The sequence below is a fragment of the Giraffa tippelskirchi genome, chromosome 9 (genome assembly GCF_054371585.1).
Source record: "Giraffa tippelskirchi isolate mGirTip1 chromosome 9, T2T-mGirTip1v1.2.pri, whole genome shotgun sequence".
Lineage (NCBI taxonomy): Eukaryota > Metazoa > Chordata > Mammalia > Artiodactyla > Giraffidae > Giraffa > Giraffa tippelskirchi.
This window is the reverse complement of record NC_137283.1, coordinates 36340865-36363215: the sequence shown is the minus strand read 5'-3', so window position 1 is coordinate 36363215 and position 22351 is coordinate 36340865. Positions and strand designations below refer to the sequence as shown.

General features: G+C 40.5%; 1 protein-coding gene across 2 annotated transcripts in view; it reads left to right on the top strand.

The window, feature by feature from the left end:
• The window catches only part of SYNPR (synaptoporin), a 314626-nt gene that overhangs the window by 230014 nt on the left and 62261 nt on the right, over nucleotides 1–22351 (top strand). For both annotated transcript variants that reach the window (XR_014063914.1, XM_081524531.1), the window contains exon 4: nucleotides 18381–18579. Coding sequence is in view for 1 of the 2 variants with exons in the window: in XM_081524531.1 (XP_081380657.1) it covers nucleotides 18381–18579 (199 nt within the window). In the remaining variant the exon portion in view is untranslated. The remainder of the gene's footprint in view (nucleotides 1–18380; nucleotides 18580–22351) is intronic.

The window sequence follows — 22351 nt, the reverse complement described above, 5'->3', positions numbered from 1 at the left end:
GCTGGGACTTCTATCCCCCAGTGCTTAAAAGCTGCATACAAGAGGATTTACCTTGCACCTTCTACTTTCGACTACCCTTGCTTGCAGCAGAAAAGGCTTTCTCAGGCCAAGGGAGGCTCTCAGTCGGAGAAGAAAGCATAAGGTAAGAGGTTTATCAGCATCTACAGCAGCTGCCTGAACTCAGATAGGCCAAGGAGACATAGTACAGTGCACCACATTTGTCTGCTACAGGGCACACAGCGATTTGATCCATCAGCTAGAATAGTATTCAGTATTTCCTGAGCACTTACTCTGTATCAGGCACAGTGCTGAAGACCTGTGTATCATCTCATTTAATCCTTGCATCAACCTCTGAGAAGTAGGTACTGTGATTCACACCCACTATGCTACTGCTGCTGCTAAGTCATGTCAGTCGTGTCCAACTCTGTGTGACCCCAGAGACGGCTGCCCACCAGGCTCCCCCGTCCCTGGGATTCTCCAGGCAAGAACACTGGAGTGGGTTGCCATTACCTCTGCAATGCATGAAAATGAAAAGTGAAAGTGAAGTCGCTCAGTCATGTCTGACTCTTAGCGGCCCCATGGACTGCAGCCTACCAGGCTCCTCTGTCCATGGGATTTTCCAGGCAAGAGGACTGGAGTGGGGTGCCATTGCCTTCCCCACACACCCTCTATAGACAAAACAATTAAGAAATTTGCCAAGATGACAAAGCAAGTAAATGGTGGAGGTTTAAACATGGGTAGCCTGAGTCTAGGGGCCTTTACTCATGAAGGGCTAAGTGCAGAAATCAGAAGCATGGGTAACTCAAAGATGGGAAAATAGTGAGGCATGTAATCCTCAGAAAAGTCTTCATTGTGGAAATAGACTTGAGGAGTACTTTAAGTAGTAGTTTAAGTGGGAAAGCGCAGAAAAAGAAATGAGCTTGTATATGATAAGAATAAGGAAAGATGAAGGTAGAAGGGGCTATAACGTGATGAGCATGAGTTCAGAAAAATATCCTCATTGGAGAGTACACAGAGTTGATCCTTATTACGGAGTGAGGCACATGTAATGTTACATGTAATTCTTTATTCATTCAACAAATATGTATTGAGCATCTGCTTAATACTGGCCATTGGAGGTACAGAGATTTTTTTTTAAACCCAGACATGCTCTGCTAAGGAAAATACCCATGCAGTAGATATTTGTTATTTCTGTTTTTTAGTACTGGAACTCTGTCTTTCAGTGAATAACCCATTCATGAAGGTCACATGAAGTTCTACGCCATCTCCTTTTCCCCCCTACACACACACACACACACACACACACACACACACACAGGGCACATGATTGTAGCCTGGCCAATTAGAGCACCCAGCCTCTTGGCTTCAGTGATTGTATTAGAGATAGACTGTGTTGTGCTGTGCTCAGTTGCTCAGTCATGTATGACTCTTTACAACCCCATGAACTGTATCCCACAAGCCCACCAGGCTTCTCTGTCTGTGGAATTTTCCAAGCAAGAATATTGGAGTGGGTTGCCATTTCATACTTAAGGGAATCTTCCCAACCCGGCATCAAACCCACTTCTGTTGTGTCTCCTGCATTGGCAGGCAGATTCTTTACCACTGTGCCACCTGGAAAGCCCATTAGAGATGGACACATGACTTAATTTATATTTTTCATCTGGAGCAAGGAGGGATGTTGCTTCTGGTGATCAGGGTTAATGAGTTGATGAGATATGGGTATGAAGCTGCCATTTTGCCCACCACTAGGAAAAAGAGTAAAGTCAAGCAGAGTCGAGATTTGAGGACTGGTGAGTCTGTGCCCTGCCAATTTGTGTGTGTGTGTGTGTGTGTGTGTATGTGTGTATGCTCTTGGACTCAGTGATAATAGTAAACAAAAGATAAAGCTCATCTCAAATTTCTCAAAACAAGCCCTGCTAGTCCCATAGAAGAAGGGAATTTGGTTGGTAAGCTTTTCTTTACATGTCTTCTTATTCAGTTCAGTTCAGTCGGTCACTTGTGTCTGACTCTTTGCGACACCATGAGCCACAGCACGCCAGGCCTCCCTGTCCATCACCAACTCTCGGAGTTTACCCAAACTCATGTCCATAGAGTCGGTGATGCCATCCAACCATCTCATCCTCTGTCATCCCCTTCTCCTCCTGCCTTCAATCTTTCCCAGCATCAGGGTCTTTTCCAGTGAGTCAGTTCTTCACATCAGATGGCCAAAATATTGGAGTTTCAGCTTCAGCATCAGTCCTTCCAATGAATATTCAGTACTGATTTTCTTTAGGATGGACTGGTTGGATCTCCTTGCAGTCCAAGGGACTCTCAAGAGTCTTCTCCAACACCACAGTTCAAAAGCATCAATTCTTTGGTGCTCAGCTTTCTTTATAGTCCAACTCTCATATTCATACATGACTGCTGGAAAAACCATAGCATAGTTTTCTTATTAAATTCAACCAATTGAAGATGCCAAATTAAAGTACACTGGCCCACTCATCACAGACCATTAGACCCACTGAATATTTATATATGTGGGATTCTGAAATAATTGTCTAGATTTTAGATGGAAATCTAAACTTTAGGTTAAGTTTTCCTTGATTGAAGGAGCCAAATTGAGTACTGAATCCTGATTATAATTCTCCTTTTATTAAAAGTCTTTCTTTTCTCACTCACTTTGGTTCATGTTTGTTGGCTTGATATCCAGACTATTAGGGTTATCATAGGTTGGCCATGTGTGGAGTTTCTTTCACAAAATTTAAGAAATCAGAGAAACTAAACAGAGAAATGCAGAACTAAAAGTACTTTCAGAAAAGAATGTTCTTGAATCATGGGACATACCCTGATTTAAAACAACTACTTTCTCAAGAGGACACTTGGAATGAAAATAAAAATCTAGAGAAGTAGTGCAGGGTAGCGCAAAGAGAGAGGTTCAATATTAGAGAGAAAAAATGGATTTTATCAGACTTTGAGATGCCAGCAGGTATTTCTGCAGTTGATGCCTATTCAGGATAAAGGGTTAAATGGTTTTATTTATTAAAAGATTTTTATCTGAGATGCTTCAATCATTTGTAAAGAAGCTAGATTAAAGTCAATTGAATCAATATTTTTGAGCACCTACTATGTGCCAAGGAATGCTAGGAACACAATCTAGCATTCCCTAAATCTAGGGGACTAGAATCCTTTTCTCTTTCTCCACATGTTTTCTTCTGTATTGGCTGCATTGTTTTCAAGTAGGATCCAATATGTCTGTCTTAGGTCTTTAAGTCCAGAGGATGAAATGTGACAATTGATCAAGTCTACATCTGACATTCTCACCTGAAAAATCAAGAAACTATTCAGAAAAGGAAGAATAGGTGTTAGGTAAGTATCTTATTTCTGCTTTATTGACTATGCCAAAGCCTTTGACTATGTGGATCACAATAAACTGTGGAAAATTCTTCAAGAGATGGGAATACCAGACCACCTGACCTGCCTCTTGAGAAACTTGTATGCAGGTCAGGAAGCAACAGTTAGAACTGGACATGGAACAACAGACTAGTTCCAAATAGGAAAAAGTACATCAAGGCTGTATGTTGTCACCTTGCTTATTTAACTTATATGCAGAGTACATCATGAAAAACGCTGGGCTGGAGGAAGCACAAGCTGGAATCAATATTGCCAGGAGAAATATCAATAACCTCAGATATGCAGATGACACCACCCTTATGGCAGAAAGCGAAGAACTAAAGAGCCTTTTGATGAAAGTGAAAGAGGAGAGTGAAAAAGTTTGCTTAAAGCTCAGCATTCAGAAAACAAAGATCATGGCATCTAGTCCCATCATTTCATGGCAAATACATGGGGAAACAGTGGAAACAGTGTAAGACTTTATTTTGGGGGGCTCCAAAATCACTGCAGATGGTGACTGCAGCCATGAAATTAAAAGACACTTACTCCTTGGAAGGAAAGTTATGACCAAGCTAGATAGTTTATTAAAAAGCAGAAACATTACTTTGCCAACAAAGGTCTGTCTAGTGAAGGCGATGGTTTTTCCAGTAGTCTGGTATGGATGTGAGAGTTGGACTACAAAGAAAGCTGAGCACCAAAGAATTGGTGCTTTTGAACTGTGGTGTTGGAGAAGACTCTTGAGAGTCTCTTGGACTACAAGGAGTTCCAACCAGTCCATCTTAAAGGAGATCAGTCCTGGGTGTTCATTGGAGGGACTGATGTTGAATCTGAAACTCCAATCCTTTGGCCACCTGATGTGAAGAGCTGACTCCTTGGAAAAGACCCTGATGCTGGATAAGATTGAAGGTGGGAAGAGAAGGGGACGATAGAGGATGAGATGGTTTGATGGTATCACCGACTCAGTGGACATGAGTTTGCATAAACTCCGGAATTGGTGATGGACAGGGAGGGAGGCCTGGCGTGCTGCAGTTCATGGGGTCGCCAAGAGTCAGACATGACTGAGTGACTGAACTTAACTGAAGCAAAAACATCAGATGTCTACTCCCTGGGGATACCAAAATAAATAACTTTTTATCTCATGTTGCAAATGTCCCCATCTTGAGGCCTCAGTCTGTGACTCACTTTCAGGGAAGAGATAAAGGATGGGCAGGGAGTGAGTGCATTGGATAATCATCAGAGTGGAACATCTAAGTCTAACCTCTCTTTTCCTACCTGTAGCCTAAGAGGCCGTTTGAGGTAGGATGAAAATGAAATGTCAAAAACCAGGGAGTATTCACAATCTGAGATAAAAGCATATGCCCTCTAGGTGAGGCATGGACAGTCAGTGGGATAGAGGGTATCAAGGTAGTATCATCTGTAGTTCTCATACAAGAGCCCCTTATTGAGTATTTGCCAAGAACAGGAAGCTGATACATACTCTACACACTCATTGGCTGATGACAATACAAACAATTGCTTAGTGTGATGACATGCATATGATAGGTACTCAATATCAGGCCATGCATGTCCATATAACTTGAATATCAAAAATGGACATAAGAAAAATGGAAATTTGGGGGAAAGTAAAAAATTATCATTTAGAGCAGCCATTCTCAAACATTAAGTCCCAGACCCCTCTACATTCTTATAAATGATTGAGGACTACAAAGAGCTTTTCATTTGTGTGGAATATGTCTGTGGATATTTAGAAGATTACCAAATTAGAAATCAAAGCTAAGAAATGTATAAAATACAAAAATATGCATTTTACTAGCCATCAGAACAACAGCTACATCCTATAGCAGTTTTCCTTCTGAAAAACTCTATCATATACTTGCAAGAGAATGAGATTGAAAGTGACAAATAACATGTTAGTATTATTGTGAAAATAGTTTTGATCTCATGAACCCCCTGGAAGGGTTTCATATATCCTCAGGGGTCTTTGAGTCACAGTTTGAGGAGTTCCGATCTAGAATTTTCGTAAACATTAAGTATTTCCAGGGAGCTAAATAGAAATATTGAATATGAAATTACTTGCAAGAATTATTTGCAGCATATGTTCACATCGTTTAGACCTTGATTTCTAATTATCAGGGGAAGAAGCAGGATTTCACTTCTGTTCTCTTCCATTTAAACATTCTGTGAATCGAGGGAAAAAAACACACACACACATAGAAGGGTTTTGGGTTTGGTTTTGTTTGAAATCTTTCCAATGACTAATTACTATTTTTTTTCTTTTTGAAGACTTTTTGGACCCTTCAACGAATAGTTTATTATCACTGGCCTCATTAAAATATTCAAAGTTTTTCTGGTAGAATCTTTGCAAGATGTTACATACAATGGTCTTTCATGGGAGATTGGTTCAAACTGAGGTGACATATTTGGGAACAGATGTTCTGGAGGATGGCTTGGATAAGCAGGAAGGGATTAAGCAGGACATAGTCAAGGATTCCCTGAGACCGCAAACATGAATGTGGGCTAGAATGGGTGAGGAGAGGAAGCTACCTCATGCCTTTTCCTGGGCAGTGTGAAAAATGGTCTCTTTTTCACTGTTAACTTCAGAGGCACCAAATCGTCCCCAAGAATTCTTTTCCAGGGACAGACAGTGTGGGGTCACCCTGAGCGTCTCTCCATTCATTCCCATTAGAACTAAATATGCAAGAAAGCCATTTTCCTTGCATGTGTTTTGCCCTAGATTTGACCTGCTGCTCCATCATAGGTAGCGAAAATAAACAGGATCCCTGCCTTCATGCTACTTAGAGCCTAGGAGGAGAGACAGGCAAAACACAGGTTTACAAATAAGCAGTGTGACTTCAGACAGGCACTAGAGCAATAAACAAAATAAATTAAGTAGTGAGGTGGGATAATGGGATGGACAGGCCCTTTAGATTAGGTGGTCAAGGGAGGTGTCTCAGTGGTGGTGATACTTGGCTTGAGAATCTGAATGAAGAGAGAAAGCTGAAGGTGGGCAGCCTGAAGGCAGGGGAGTTGTCTCCAGGAAGAGAAAGTATCAAGTGGGTGTGATGATAGCAAACAAGTGGGGAAGATCCAAATGATGTCAGACCTGTAAGCCATGATGAGGTGTTTGCATCTGGCCCTGAGTGGGAGGGGAAGCCTTAAAGGAGAGCTTTACGCCACGGAGTGACATGCTCTGATTTATGTAAGAGATTTCTGGTTGCTGTGTGGAAAATGAATTCTTAGATGTCATGTTTCAAACGCAACTTGAAAAAAGTATGATTAATCCCCTGTTGCTGGCAAAGCATCAGGAACATGGATGACATTATATTTGCTGACAATGAAGAGCAGTTTCCATCCTGAGCTGATAAATTTATTGAACAAACTGTGTTTAGTTAACTAAGATGAACAGTGTTTTCTTATGCCTTAGCCTCTTTTTTTTTTTCCCAAAAAAGAATTTGTGTATTTGTGGCAATATTAACAACCTGAAGAACTGGAAATTTACAACTTCACGGCCACTTGACAGGGCAATAGCTTTTCAGTGGTTTAAAGGAGATTGCATTTTGTTCTATATGTATAAACGATTCCTGCTTATTTTATTATAATCTGGCAGATATATTGAATTTCCTTCCCAGCAAGGATTCTGTTAGTTTCCCTATCCTGAACATTCAACAAGGTTGTTATTATGTGAAGAATGAAATGACAGCAGGCAGAAGAAGAAAATGACCAAATAACTGCCTGATAGGGTGACTTTTTGGCAGAGCAGTATAGTAATAGGACGCACTGGATTTCTAGGTCTTGGAATTCTTCTTTTTGAAAGCATTTGGATTTTTAAAAAATCAACTTTAGTAATTAAACTTCTGTCTTGAATTTTGAGCGTTGGAAATGGTTTGCAATTTACCTAGTAGTAGCAACTGCAATTGCCAATTACATGCAAGCATCACAATAAAGCTTCCCTGGTGGCTCAGACGGTAAAGCATCTGCCTACAATGCGGGAGACCCAGGTTCAATCCCTGTGTCAGGAAGATCTCCTGGAAAAGGAAATGGCAATAATCCTCTCCAGTATTCTTGCCTGGAAAATCCCATGGATGGAGTAACCTGGTAGGCTACAGTCCATGGGGTCGCAAAGAGTCGGACACAACTGAGCGACTTCACTTTCTTTCTTTATATTACAATAAATGTAATATAATATCTCATAATGTGAGTGTGTCTAAACCAGTCAGTTGAAGATGTGATGAGCAAAAACTGAGATTTCTTGTACAAAAAAGGTGGGGGTGGGGTGGGGGAGAAATTCTGCCTTCAGACTGCAACGTAGAAATTCTGCTTTTCCAGGCTTTGGACTCAAGTTCATGACATCAACTCTTACCTAGATCTCCAGGCTGCTGGCCTGCCCTGTGCATTTCAGACTTGCCAGCCCCCACACTCACATGAGCTAATTCCTTAAAATAGATTCCTTAAATTCCTTATAATATGTATCCTATTAGTACTGTTTCCCTGGAGAACCCTGACTAATAAACTCCTTTCCCCAGCAGTTCTGCTTCTAGAAATTTATCCAAAGAACATACAGATATCCAAAGATACATGTACAAGGCATTGTTTCAGTGTTTAAAGATGGGAAATAAAATTTCCACCACTGGAGGACCGTTAAGAAAATTATTATGTGGTGTGCGCTAATATAGAACATTCTGTACAATATAATAATTCATATATCCTCTAGGTATATTGGGCTTCCCTGGTGGCTCAGATGGTAAAGAATCCGCCTGCAATGTGGAAGACCTGGGCTCAATCTCTGGGTTGGGATGATTCAACCCAGGGATCTTTAGGTATATTATAAGACTTAAGAATATTGTAGATCTTCTTTAAAAATAAGGTATTTGCTGGTCATCTTATTAGGTAATAAACAGCAGTTTAAAGACCCTGTTTTATTTCCATCTTTTAAGTTATTAATATAAATGAAATTATGAGAAACCTTACATTTTCCTTCTCTAATCATTTCTGTATTGATTGAACTTTTATACATAGCATATTTTGACTGTTAATAAATCAAATCAGTTTGACCTAAACTCTAAACAAAAGGTCAGCTCAGACAGATTTCTGCAGTCCTCTCCCACGTGACCTGTATGTGTTCCAAATATAAAAATCTTTTAGTTGAAGCCTTTAAACTGTCTATTTGCGAAACATTTCTATACTAACTAGATAAAAGGGACAGTGTGAGGCAGTTGCCTGGACATTCAAGTGTAAAAAAAGACAAACAAAACTATGAGACTTGTTTGTTTTGTAATTCACTTGAGTATAGCACCATAGTTCAGGGAAGGCAAACAAAAAGGGAAAAAAAAAATTTCCCTGAAATATACAGATAACGACCTCATTATCTATTTTAATTTGACAATGTAGAGGCAGTCTGAGTTACCTATGACTCAAACTCTATTTGAAGAAACTAAAATTAATAAATCATAGCTTATGAGAATGGCAGTGCCTCTTTGCAAGTCATTATATGGTTTCAGAGAGTTTTTCTTCTTTCAGTCCTACCCCAGGCCATGTCCTGGCTTCCACAAATCCATTTCTTTTTAATCACCTTGGAGTCTACCTTTTTACTTTGAAATGTTTATCTATACAGATGCAAACTTGTGGAGGGGGGATTAAATTTGAAAAGATCCTTCTAGTATAGTGCACTTTCAGTAAATTGGACAAACATCTTTGTGGCCCATGGAACTAACATGCACATACTAGGGGGGAAAGCCAGTCATTTTCCAGCCTTATCTTCATATGAACAAGCCCAGCAAATTGCATAGAGAAGAGTATTTTTTGCAATGACCTTAATTGCATTTTCCAATGTCTAGCTCAGTTCTCTCTGCACAATATTCTCCTTAAGAAAAAAATTATCTTCCCTAATGGTAAGGTAAAGAACAGAAAAAAGTAATAGAAAGTTCCTCCCATGGAAACCAATAAGCTTTAGTTCATTTAATACAGAATCACATCAAGGAGATAAGCCCTTGTGTTTAAGAGCAGAAATATATACAGTGTTTTTTCTTTCCCTTAGTTTTGTTTCCTTCTTTTAGGAAAATATTTTTAGTGAATACCTGATGTGCTTTGTTGCAAGTCTTGGAGATGAAGCTGGTTTTGATTCAAACTTAGGGCAAAAACATCTGCAAAAGTGATTCTGGCTGCCTAAGCAATGCCTTTTACCTGAAAATAAGGAAGCTGGAAATCAGCTCTCAGGTCTAGCAGATAGGAGTGTAGGTACCACCTCCAGGTTCACTACCTTCCTGGTAATGGAGGGCATCATTAAAAATCCCTGAGGTGCTCCTCAAAGGATATTTGTAACCTGGATTGTTTTTATTTTGCTTTCTTTGACATCAGTTAGAATCTAGTAATGACCCCTTTTGTCTACAGAGGAATTCCAGGTAAATGGATCCTTTTCAGCTTCTGATCAGTGAGTCCTGTGTCTCAGACAGAGTCTCTCCAGGTTCCTTTGCAGGATGAGGACTTCAAACTTGTGTCCAGCTTTAGCAACCAGAGAGCAGGTGCTGGAGCCTTCTCTCAGCTCTCAACTGCAATTGGCATGTTTCCCAAGACTCTTCTCAGTCCTCACACTGTCCCCATCTTCTGCCTTTTCCACCCTGAAGAGATCCTGTACCTAAGGCTCCATGAAGTCAGACATTCCCCAGATTTTGACCACAGCATTAAAATATGCTTTAAGAGATGCTGGAGGCATAAAGGAAATCCTTGCTGTAATCAATGTGTGAGTTTTGAGAAACAGTTTGAAACCACCCATGAGCCCAGGAAACATGGAACAAAATATCACAGATCCCAGACACTCCAACATTCAGCCTATGACCACTCTCCTGCTAAGAAACAACCTAATGTGAAGATTGATAGAGAGAGGGAAAGTGAAAAGTGAAAGTCGCTCATTCGTGTCCGACTCTTTCCAACCCTGTGGACTGTAACCAGCCAGGCTCCTCTGTCCATGGAATTCTCCAGGCAAGAATACTGGAGTGGGTAGCCATTTCCTCCTTCAGGGGATCTTCCCGACCCAGGGATTCAGCTCAAGTCTCCTGCATTGCAGGCAGATTCTCTACCATCTGAGCCATGCCTGACTGCAAGAAGTCTCTCAGAAAGGGCAGCCTTGCTGTAGGAAGTCAGTAAATAGGTGAATGATAAAAAAACAATGAATAGTATTAAATACTATATTTTTTTCATGTGGGAGGTTAAGAGTAAAAGCTTTGGGGTCATATACACTCTGTTTTGGGCTTCCCAGGTGGCGCCAGTGGTAAAGAACCCACCTGCCAATACAGGAGACGTACGAGACTCAGGTTTGATCCCTGGGTCGGGAAGATTCCCTGGAGGATGGCAGTATGGATCCCGGTATTCTTGCTGGAGAATCCCATGGACAGAGGAGCCTGGCGGGCTAAAGTCCATGGGGTTGCAGAGAGTTGAACACTACTGAAGCAATGCAGCACACACACAGCCTCTGTTTGAAAGCCTTTGCTTCAATAAGTTGAATTACCACTGTGCTCCTCACTTTTCTCTCCACTAAAAAGAAGGGAAATAGTACCCACTGTATCTAGTTTGAAGGTATGAGATAATACCAAAGGTATGAAAGCCTTTGGCTTGGTGCCTGGCCTAGTATGCGCTCAAAAAATTGTCAGTTGGTGATCAGCACCCAGCAGTAGCAGAGGTGGGCTCACCATCACTGTCCTAAGTAGCGTCACCAAATGCCATGCTTCAGGTTCAGTAAGAAAACCAGGGGAAATGGCAGTCAGAGGGGACTTGTCCCTTTCAACCTTCTGTATAATCTTCATTCCCATTCCTCACAACTCATTGCTATCCCGTCTTCGCTTCTCTAATGACTGATGCATGGGGCTCAATAAATCCCTCGTGAGTGAATAAAGGACTTGAGCATAGCAGACTTTTGCCTTTTCTCTTTACCATCTGGGTGATCTTCAGTGATTCTTTCAAGTTGTCTGACCTCCAGCTTTCTCGTCTATAAACAAAGAAGGTTGCTGGGAAGAAAAAATGAGATGTGTTTAAAAGTGTATGTAAACTCACAGGATCTTGTACTCATTTATGTTGCACATCATACAGGCTTAGCAAGTAGAGGTGTATGCAAATGCACACACAAATGCAGTCATTATACACACACATACACACATATGACTAGCAAAGGAAAAGACAATCTAAAAGCCAGACTAATGCCAGTATTTCCTGGTGGGAAGAGAGAAAGAGGTAGAGCAAGAGGATCTGAGTCTTTATGACTGGTGCAAAGATTGAAACAGGGGCTACAGTAAATTATCTGGTGAGGAGAAGCGTGCTCAGCACCACGATTTGCTAGTTGCCCTCTGATCGCCGCTTGGCCACTTTAATCCCAGCTGTCAGAAATTCTGTGGCAGCAACTTTCTCTGCAATACCTTATTGCTTCCTGCATTTACTCCTGGGTGGGGTCACCACCCTTGGGATGTGTCATTACTCTCTTGCACTGAACCACCCCCAGGTATAATGTTAGGAGCTTAAGTCCTATTTTGTTCCGCACCTGGTGAAACATACTGTCCACAATTTCAGAAGTCTTATGACCAGATACCCTTACTGGCACAGTGCTATTTGAAGATGAATCTGTGCTGTCCTTTACTCTCCTCCTGTGAAGAACCACAGATGCTATGATGATCACAGTTTCAGTACCTGAGGCAGTCAGGCTCATTGCCCTCTGCTTACTTATAAAGCAAATGTTAGGATAACCCAGGACGAAATTTGGAAACTCTGGTGCTTTTAATGACTTCCTATTGGTCGGCCTAAAGGGATTCAACTCCGTCATTGCTGGGTACCTTGAACGATGCCTAATTCAAGTGCTTCGAGGTGGAAGCAGAATGAATGTTGGTTTAGAATCTTACTCAGTGTAAGCTCTCCGTCTACCATTAGATTAGATGGCATGGGAAAGCTGGCTCAGTCATTTTTATACAAATATTTGGCTGGAAATCTAAGGATGCTGTAATTTTTGAAGCAGAGAGGCAAGAAAGTGTCATACTTACTAGTATAGCTCCTCCTAATCTGCTTGCGGAGAAGGCAATGGCACCCCACTCCAGTACTCTTGCCTGGAAAATCCTATGGACAGAGGAGCCTGGTAGGCTGCAGTCCATGGGTTCGCTAAGGGTCGGACATGACTGAGCGACTTCATTTTCACTTTTCCCTTTCATGCACTGGAGAAGGAAATGGCAACCCACTCCAGTATTCTTGCCTGGAGAATCCTAGGGACGGCGGAGCCTGGTGGGCTGCCGTCTATAGGGTCGCACAGAGTCGGACACGACTGAAGCGACTTAGCAGCAGCAGTAGCAGTAACAATCTGCTTGCATCCAAGACTCACTTCTGCCCTTCACCACCTATTTGACCTCCAGTAAGCTCACTACCTACCTCAAGCCTCAGTTTCCTTATCTGTGTAATGGGGGCAGATAGTACCTACCTGAGAAGGCTGTTATTATCTTTAAGTGAGACACGAGCAGTAAAGAAGCTAGTACAATGCCTGGAGGTTGAAATATGTTGTTGGTGGTTGTCATAAATGTTTTTATTAATAAAGTAACACCAGCTTGCTTAATACTTTTTCAGACCCTACAAATAGAACTAAAAACTGTGGGTGCCCAGCAGTTCCTTTAGTTTAATTGAAGCAGGCGTGAAATGTTTACAAGGTTCTGTTTAAGTGTTGGTAAATTTTTAAAAAGAAAAAGGAAAAATCTACTCTCACATGGAGGTTTTTTGTGGATAGGCACAATGTAGTAAAACCCGATGAAATTCAAGTACCTCTTGATTGAGTCAGGCCAGCCGAAAAGGGCACTATACATTTGAAATCAACAAATTGGATTTGGTCCTTTTGCAGTCTCAGCGATTGCTCCCTGACTAGTCCCTCACAAGAACAGAGGTAGGCCCATCAGCTTCCAGATTCCATCAACTGACACTATCTGTACAGAAGAGTTTTCCCCTTGTTTAGGCTCTGAATGAATGATATTTGCTTCCAAAGTTATTATAGCCGATAAACACATGATGACTCTAAAATCTCTTCAAAATAAAGCATACAAATTTATGCGTATATATGTAACTGTTGCCTAGAAGAACCTTTCTGGTAAAATATATATGTTTAGTAATAAATGCCATCCCATAGCGTTCAAAGTGTTTAGTGACATGAATTATTACGCTCAGACCATTTTCAGCTGACACGCTCTTTCTTTATATATGATGCCCATTCCCTTCCACGGAACAGGCACCAGCATACAGCTTCACTTCTGTTTCCCCTTGGTCCTGATTTTACCCATGTGGCTTCAAGCTAAGTACCAAGCTATAGATAATTGATATTAATCAGCACAGCGAATTTGTTAGTGATTTTTTTTTTTTGGCCTTGTGCTTAAGCACCATTAACATTTACTGTAAATCAATACAATAAGTTAGCAATGAGGAAAATGTTGGTAGTCAGCTGATTGCATAGAAAAAAATTATTTTATTCTCCCCCTCCCTGCTGTGTACTTAAAAACTGCAGACCCAATCTGTCCATGTGAGCTGGGGGATCTGATGTGTTAGAAGCGTTGCAGATCCTGACACCTGGACAGGGGGTGCGCATGTTTCTAAATAGTCGCCACAGGTGACGTGGTCCTGCCTGTTGTTTTTGTTTTACATGTTGTTTATTATAAGGAAATCTTTCCAATCTTGGTCTTCAGATAAAGATTCACTCCTGAGTATGTATCCAAAGAAAATAGTAATACAAATAGAAAAGATATATGCACCCTTATATTCACTGCATCATTATTTACAATAGCCAAGATATGGAAGCAACCGAAGTGCACATTAATAGATGAAAGGATAAAGAACATGTGTGTGTAATGGAAAGTTAGCCAAAAAAGAAATGAAGTCTTGCCATTTTCGACAACATGGATGAACCTAAAGGGTGTTATGCTTAGTGAAATAAGCCAGACAGAGAAAGACAAACACTGCATGATTTCCGCTTACATGTGGAATCTAAAACACAAAACATGCTCAAACATAACAAAACAGAAACAGAGTTATAGATACAGAGAACAAGAGAACAATCAGGTGATTGCCAGAGGAAAGGAGGGTGGGAGGAGGAGAGAACTAAATGAGCGAGATTAAGAGGTTGCAAAAAAAATGAATGACAAGATATGAAATGTACAGTGTGGGGAATATAGACAATAACTATGTAATATCTTCATATGATAATACCATGACTAGACTTATCATGGTGACTATTTTGAAATGTGTAGAAATATCAAATCACTTTGTTGTACAATGGGAACTAATACAGTTCTGTAGGTTACTTACACTTCAAAATGAACAAACAGATTCATAGAAAAAAACAATCAGATTTGTGGTTACTGGGAGTGAAGGAGGAATTGTATGAAGACATTCAGAAGGTGCAAATTTCCAATTATAAAATAAATAAATACTAGCGACATAATGTAAAATATAATAAACATGCTATATGCTATATATGAAAGTTAAAGAAATAAACCCTAAAGTTGTCATCACTAGGAAAAATAAAAAAGATAAAAGACCTGAGTCTATAATCTGACCCACAGGACCCAGCACTGAGGGTCTCTGGCTACTTTTCTATCTCATCCTACAACATTCATATTCTTTCCTGCCATATTCCAGTTTCAAGCCATATTTCATCATTTCACATGTGCTGTGCCCCTTGCTTTTGCAGAATCTTGATACATGCTCTTTCATCTCTATTTTTTAACAGTTTTATTGAAATATAATTCACATATCATACCATTCATTCATGTAAAATGTACTGTCAAATGACTTGTAATGTTTAACAGCATAAGGCTCCATCACCACAGTCAATTCTAAAGTGTTTTTGTTACCCCCAAAAGAAATCCTGTACCACTTAGCCATCATCCCCAATTCTCACCAACCAGCCCTTGGTGAACACTAGCCTGCTTTTTGTTGCCATAAATTTGCCTATTCTGAACATTCCCTTTACATGGAATCATGCAATCTATAGTCTTTTGTGACAGGCTTCTTTCACTTAGCATAATGTTTTCAAGGATCATCCATGCTGTAACATGCATCAGTACTTATTCCTTGTTATTGATAAATAATATTCCACCCTATGGGTATATACCACATTTTATTTATCCATTCATCAGCTGAAAATGTTTGATTGTTTCCACTTCGGGGCTATCACGAATAATGCTGATATGAACATTCTAGTACAAGTTTAGTACAGACAAATGTTACCATTTCTTTTGGATATGTAGTATGTAGGAGTGGAATTGCTGGACTATGCCATAGCTCTATGTTTACCACTTGAAGAACTGCAAGACTGTTTTCCAAATTATGGAATTTCCTGCTTTCTAATTGGAATTTACTATTCTAATCCTATCTTGTTATTCCAGTCTAATCTTGCTAACTCATTCCAATTTTATAATCATTTTGATTATAACCATCCTACTGGGTCTGAAGTCATATTTCGTTGTACTTTTTTCTCAACTTTTGGTCTGGACAGTTTTCTACTCACTTTTCAAGTTGCAGCTTAAATAATCACTTCTGCAAGGAATCTTACCTTGATTACCTCACCCCCAAACTAGTCTTGGGCTCCTCTCAGAAAAGCCATTTTTTCCTCTCTAAACTCAAAGTTTGACATGCGCAGGGACCAGCCCATATGTCTTTGTTCCCTACTTTATCCCAAGAATCTAGACATTGTGTGAACTACAGAGCTTCTTGTTAAGTCAGTTGAATGAATGATGCATTACATAACAAAAAAAGGGGGGGGCTTATTATCTGAAAATCACCTCTATCAGAATAATTGGCATGGTTACCTTTCAAACCTATTTCATTTTTCAGCATTCCTACAGACTCAACTATTGAGAAATATTTTAATATGTCTGGGCAAGGGAAAGAAAGAGTCTCTACAGTATAACCATGATGAATGGTTCTATTTCCCTGAGTTTTACTGCAGCTGTACACTTTTCTGGTTTATAAGAAACAGGAGGAGCCTCAGTATAAATAAGCAAAATCAAGTGGACAGTGTAAACAGTTTTGTTTTTTTTAAGTCAGACAGTAAATGAAGAAGAATAGATTTCTGAGACATAAGACGGACTGGCGTTTCCTGTTTTGGTTGTCAATTAGGCTACGCTTCTAACAATTTCAATTCAGTAGCTCTGGGACAGACCCCAGAATAAACATTTTTAGCAGGACTTATAGTTATGCTAGTTGTCCATGGGCTCCACTTTTTAAAAAATTCATCCTAGTTAATATTTCAGTAATTAACAGAAGCAAATTAACACAACACTTTAAAATTTTCTGGCCCTATTTACTAGCACTGTGGTTTAGCACAAATCATTTAATCTTTTTAAGCCTGTATGTTCATGTATAAAGGGGGAAGGGGCAATTAAGTGCCTATATCATAAGGCTTTTTGTGAACATCAAATGAAATAATACATAATAAAACATAGTATCTGGCACATAAATGCTTGGGTATGTTAGTTGTATTGGTATTACTCTTTTATTATTTTGTATTATCTAAGAGAATGTACACAACAAATCTGTTTAAAGGAATTAACTTTTGCTTAGTAAGAGAAATACTCCTTAAACTTAAGTTGGGAGTTTATCAGGTTCATCAATGGTTCTATTATCATTGTTACTTTTGTAGGTAATTTTTCCAGATGGTCCTTTACTGATATTGCTAAGGCTTGTTCATTTCTATTTCCAAGTTCCTTCCAATACTCAAGAAATGATTTAGGCATTTCTGAAGAAACCTAATCTTGGCTGCTATACTACTACCCTCCAAAATCTTATTTTTCTCTAGTAAGTAATAGAGAAAGGGGAGGACAAGAGGGCAACAGAGGATGAGATGGTTGAATGGCATCACCAACTCAGTGGACATGAGTTAGAGCAAACTCGGGGAGACAGTGAAGGATGGGGAAGCCTGGCGTGCTGCAGTCCATGGAGTTGCAAAAAGCTGGACATGACTTAGCGACTGAACAAGAACAATAAGTTGCTATGACCCCGAATGCTATCCTGATAGATCTTATTCTCTAAAATAGAAATTCTCAAAGTTCAGTCAAACTAGGGACTATCAGTCATCTTAATCAAAAATGTTCGTTTACTTATCCAAGTCCTGTTTACTGAGTGTCTAACCAGTGTCAGGAATTCGTGACTTACAGAGAAGAAAATCAAGATCCCAAATCGAGGGGAGACAGAAAAAACAAAAACAAACAAGAAAATACATCACCAAGGCAATGTAGCTGGTATTGAGTCCTATGAATGACATTGAACAGGTTGATGTCTTAGAAATGTCTAAGGGAAAGGAGCTATTTTAGATTAATAGTCAGGAAAAGACTCTCCCAGGAGATGACATTTTGAGTTGTCACTTGAATGCTGCAAAGGAACCAGCCATGGGCAATGTCAGGGAACAGAGTGATTGAGGAAAAGAGAAGAGTCAATAAAAAGACCCTAAACCAGGACCTGATGGGTCATGTTTAGGAGTTAGCATATGAGTCCAAGTATGGTGAGAAAGCACTGGAGAATTTCAGGGAGAGGATGTCATAATCTAATCCGTCATGGATTTCAGGTTCGCTTTCCCCTTCCCTTCTCCCTGTCTTTAATGTAACTAGCTACTGTGAAGCCCAGTGGAATGATGTTTAACTGTAGTATCCACTGCCACAATTCCAACTGCAACCTCTATAAGTTCTCAGTGTCACAGAGGCATGCCTTGTAAGGTCCCAGATCAAATCTCACTTTAAGATTTCTTGATATGAACCATTTTTAAAGCCTTTATTGAATTCGTTAAAACATTACTTCTGTTTTGTTTTGCGTTTTTTTTTTTTTTTTTTTTTTTTTGGCCCTGAAGCATGTGGGATCTTAAGTCCCCAACCAGGGATCAACCCCCTGCATTGGAAGATGAAGTCTTAACCACTGGGCCACCAGAAGAGTCCTCAGCTCTCACTTACTGGCGTTTTTGCTTTCTCTCCATGGCATGTTAGTGATTCCCCTCTCTGGTATCTCTGACACTTTAGGTTACACCAGGTGACCTTTGAGGTGCCCACCTGCGAGGGGAAGGAGCGACAGAAGGTGGCCCTGATCGGGGACTCCTCGTCCTCGGCAGAATTCTTCGTCACCGTCGCCGTCTTCGCCTTCCTCTACTCCTTGGCCGCCACTGTCGTTTACATTTTCTTCCAGAACAAGTATCGAGAGAACAACCGGGGTCCACTCATCGTAAGTGGTTTGCTTTGTGAAATAATTTTTTCTGTCCTTTCTAATTTCTTTCTTCCAGTGCTTAAAGGGCTTACTTGAGTCCTCAGGACAGGTATTTGAAAAGCAATCACATTCTTTTTCATCCAGATCCCTTAGCTCTAAAACGAAAATATGATGCCTGTCCTTCTTTTGTGCCCCTGTACTGGAGAAGTATCATTAGAGATGCTAGAAATTCTTCTGAAATAAATGGTTGAAAATCTCATGAGGTCATGGAAAGAGTAGTGAGGCTTGCTGCAGATTTATTGGTAATTCCAGTATTATGAAGTTAATCGACCATTTTTTTCTCACTGATTGTTTAGACAGTGTGACTTGTACTTACTTGAAATGTGTTGTTCCTCTAATATATGATAGACTGGTCATAGAGTGGTTTAGTTTGAAGATGTAGCTCTCCGCCTCTGAATTTCAATCTCTCTCTCTCTCTCCCATCTTATCTCTTTCCACCACCAACCCTGGTGACTCAGATGGTAGAGAATCTGCCTGCAATGCAGGAAACACCCTGGTTTGATTCCTGGGTCAGAAAGATCACCTGGGGGAGAGCATGGTAATGCAGTCGAGTATTCTTGCCTGGAGAATCCCATAGACAGAGGAGCCTGGCAGACTACAGCTCATAGGTTTGCAAAGAGTTCGACATGACTGAAACAATTTAGCGTGCACATACCACCAACCCAACCCTACTTCCTGTTTCCTTACACAGTAGTTCAAGGACTCACCTGGGTGAAACCAAGCTATCAGGTGAGAGACACATAGAAACCTAGGGGGATGCAGCAACTCCTGGAGGGGTACATAGTGTAGATAACTTGAAAGAAATGTATTTCTCAGCCTTCACATGTACATTTGCCTAAAATTTTTCTTACTGAGAATGCCCTGCTTCTGAAAATATCTTTCTTAATCACCTACTCCCCTTCTATAAAAGAAAAGTATTCTTCTTTTCATTTCAGTTCAGTTCAGTCACTCAATCATGTCCGACTCTTTACGACCCTATGGACTGCAGCACGCCAGGCCTCCCTGTCCATCACCAATTCCCAGAGCTTACTCAAACTCATGCCCATTGAGTTGGTGATGCTATCCAACCATCTCATCCTCTGTCATCCCCTTCTCCTCCCACCATCAATCTCATCCAGCATCAGGGTCTTTTCAGATGAGTCAGCTCTTCGCATCAAATAGCCAAAGAATTGGAGTTTCAGCTTCAACATCAGTCCTTCCAATGAGTATTCAGGACTAATTTCCTTTAGGATGGACTGGTTTGATCTCCTTGCGGTCCAAGGGACTCTCAAGAGTCTTCTCCAACACCACAGTTCAAAAGCATCAATTCTTTGGTGCTCATCTTTCTTTATAGTCCAACTCTCACATCCATGCATGACTACTGGAAAAACCATAGCCTTGACTAGACAGACCTTTGTTGACAAAGTAATGTCTCTGCTTTTTAATATGCTGTCTAGGTTGGTCATAACTTGCCTTCCAAGGAGTAAGCATCTTTTAATTTCATGGCTGCAATCACCATCTGCAGTGATTTTTGAGCCCAAAAAAATAAAGTCTGCCCCTGTTTCCACTGTTTACCCATCTATTTCCCATGAAGTGATGGGACCAGATGCCATGATCTTAGTTTTCTGAATGTTGAGCTTTAAGCCAACTTTTTCACTCTCCTCTTTCACTTTCATCAAGAGGCTCTTTAGTTCTTCATTTTCTGCCATAAGGGTGGTGTCATCTGCTTATCTGAGGTTATTGATATTTCTCCCGGCAATCTTGATTCCAGCTTGTGCTTCATCCAGCCCAGCGTTTCTCCTGATGTACTCTGCATATAAGTTAAATAAGCAGGGTGACAATATACAGCCTTGACGTACTCCTTTCCCAATTTGGAACCAGTCTGCTGTTCTATGCGCAGTTCTAACTATTGCTTCCTGACCTGCATACAAATTTCTCAAGAGGCAGGTCAGGTGGTCTGGTATTCCCATCTCTTTCAGAATTTTCCACAGTTTATTGTGATCCACACAGTCAAAGGCTTTGGCATAGTCAATAAAGCAGAAATAGATGTTTTCCTGGAACTTTCTCTCTTTTCCAATGATCTAGCAGATGTTGGCAATTTGATCTCTGGTTCCTCTGAATTTTCTAAAACCACCTTGAACATCTGAAGTTCATGGTTCACATATTGCTGAAGCCTGGCTTGGAGAATTTTGAGCATTGCTTTACTAGCATGTGAGATGAGTGCAATTGTGTGGTAGTTTGAGCATTCTATGGCATTGCCTTTCTTTGGGATTGGAACGAAAACTGACCTTTTCCAGTCCTGTGGCCACTGCTGAGTTTTCCAAATTTGCTGGCATATTGAGTGCAGCACTTTCACAGCATCATCTTTTAGGAATTGAAATAGCTCAGCTGGAATTCCATCACCTCCACTAGCTTTGTTCGCAGTGATGCTTTCTAAGGCCCACTTGACTTCACATTCCAGGATGTCTGGCTCTAGGTGAGGGGTCACACCATCATGATTATCTGGGTCATGAAGATCTTTTTTGTACAGTTCTTCTGTGTATTCTTGCCACCTCTTTTTAATATCTTCTGCTTGTGTTAGGTCCATACCATTTCTGTCCTTTATTGAGCCCATCTTTGCATGAAATGTTCCCTTGGGATCTCTAATTTTCTTGAAGACATCTCTAGTCTTTCCCATTCTATTGTTTTCCTTTATTTCTTTGCACTGATCACTGAAAATAAGAAATTATCTCTTCTTGCTATTCTTTGGAACTCTGTATTCATATAGGTATATCTTTCCTTTTCTCCTTTTCTTTTTGCTTCTCTTCTTTTCACAGCTATTTGTAAGGCCTCCTCAGACAGCCATTTTGCTTTTTTGAATTTCTTTTTCTTGGGGATGGTCTTGCTCCCTGTCTCCTGTACAGTGTCATGAACCTCTATCCATAGTTCATCAGGCATAGTTCATAGTTCATATAGAGCTTCTCCATCTTTGGCTGCAAAGAATATAATCAGTCTGATTTCAGTGTTGACCATCTGGTGATGTCCATGTGTAGAGTCTTCTCTTGTGTTGTTGGAAGAGGGTGTTTGCTACCACTAGTGCGTTCTCTTGGCAAAGCTCTATTAGCCTTTGGCCTGCTTCATTCTGTACTCCAAGCCCAAATTTGCCTGTTATCCAGGTGTTTCTTGACTTCCTACTTTTGCATTCTAGTCCTCTATACTGAAAAGGATATCTTTTTTGCATGTTAGTTGTAGAAGGTCTTGTAGGTCTTCATAGAACCGTTCAACTTCAGCTTCTTCAGCATTACTGGTCAGGGCATAGACTTGGATTACCGTGGTATTGAATGGTTTGCCTTGGAAATGAACAGAAATCATTCTGTCATTTCTGAGACTGCATCCAAGTACTGCATTTCAGACTCTTTTGTTGACTATGATGGCTACTCCATTTCTTCTAAGGGACTCCTGCCCACAGTAGTAGATATAATGGTCATCTGAGTTAAATTCACCCATTCCAGTCCATTTTAGTTTGCTGATTCCTAAAAGGTCAACGTTCACTCTTGCTATCTCCTGTTTGACCACTTCCAATTTGCCTTGATTCATGGACCTAACATTCCGCATTCCTATGCAAAATTGCTCTTTACAGCATCAGACCTTGCTTCCATCACCAGTCACATCCACAACTGGGTGTTGTTTTTGCTTTGGCTCTGTCTCTTCATTCTTTCTGAAGTTATTTCTCCCCTGATCTCCAGTAGCATATTGGGCACCTACCGACCTG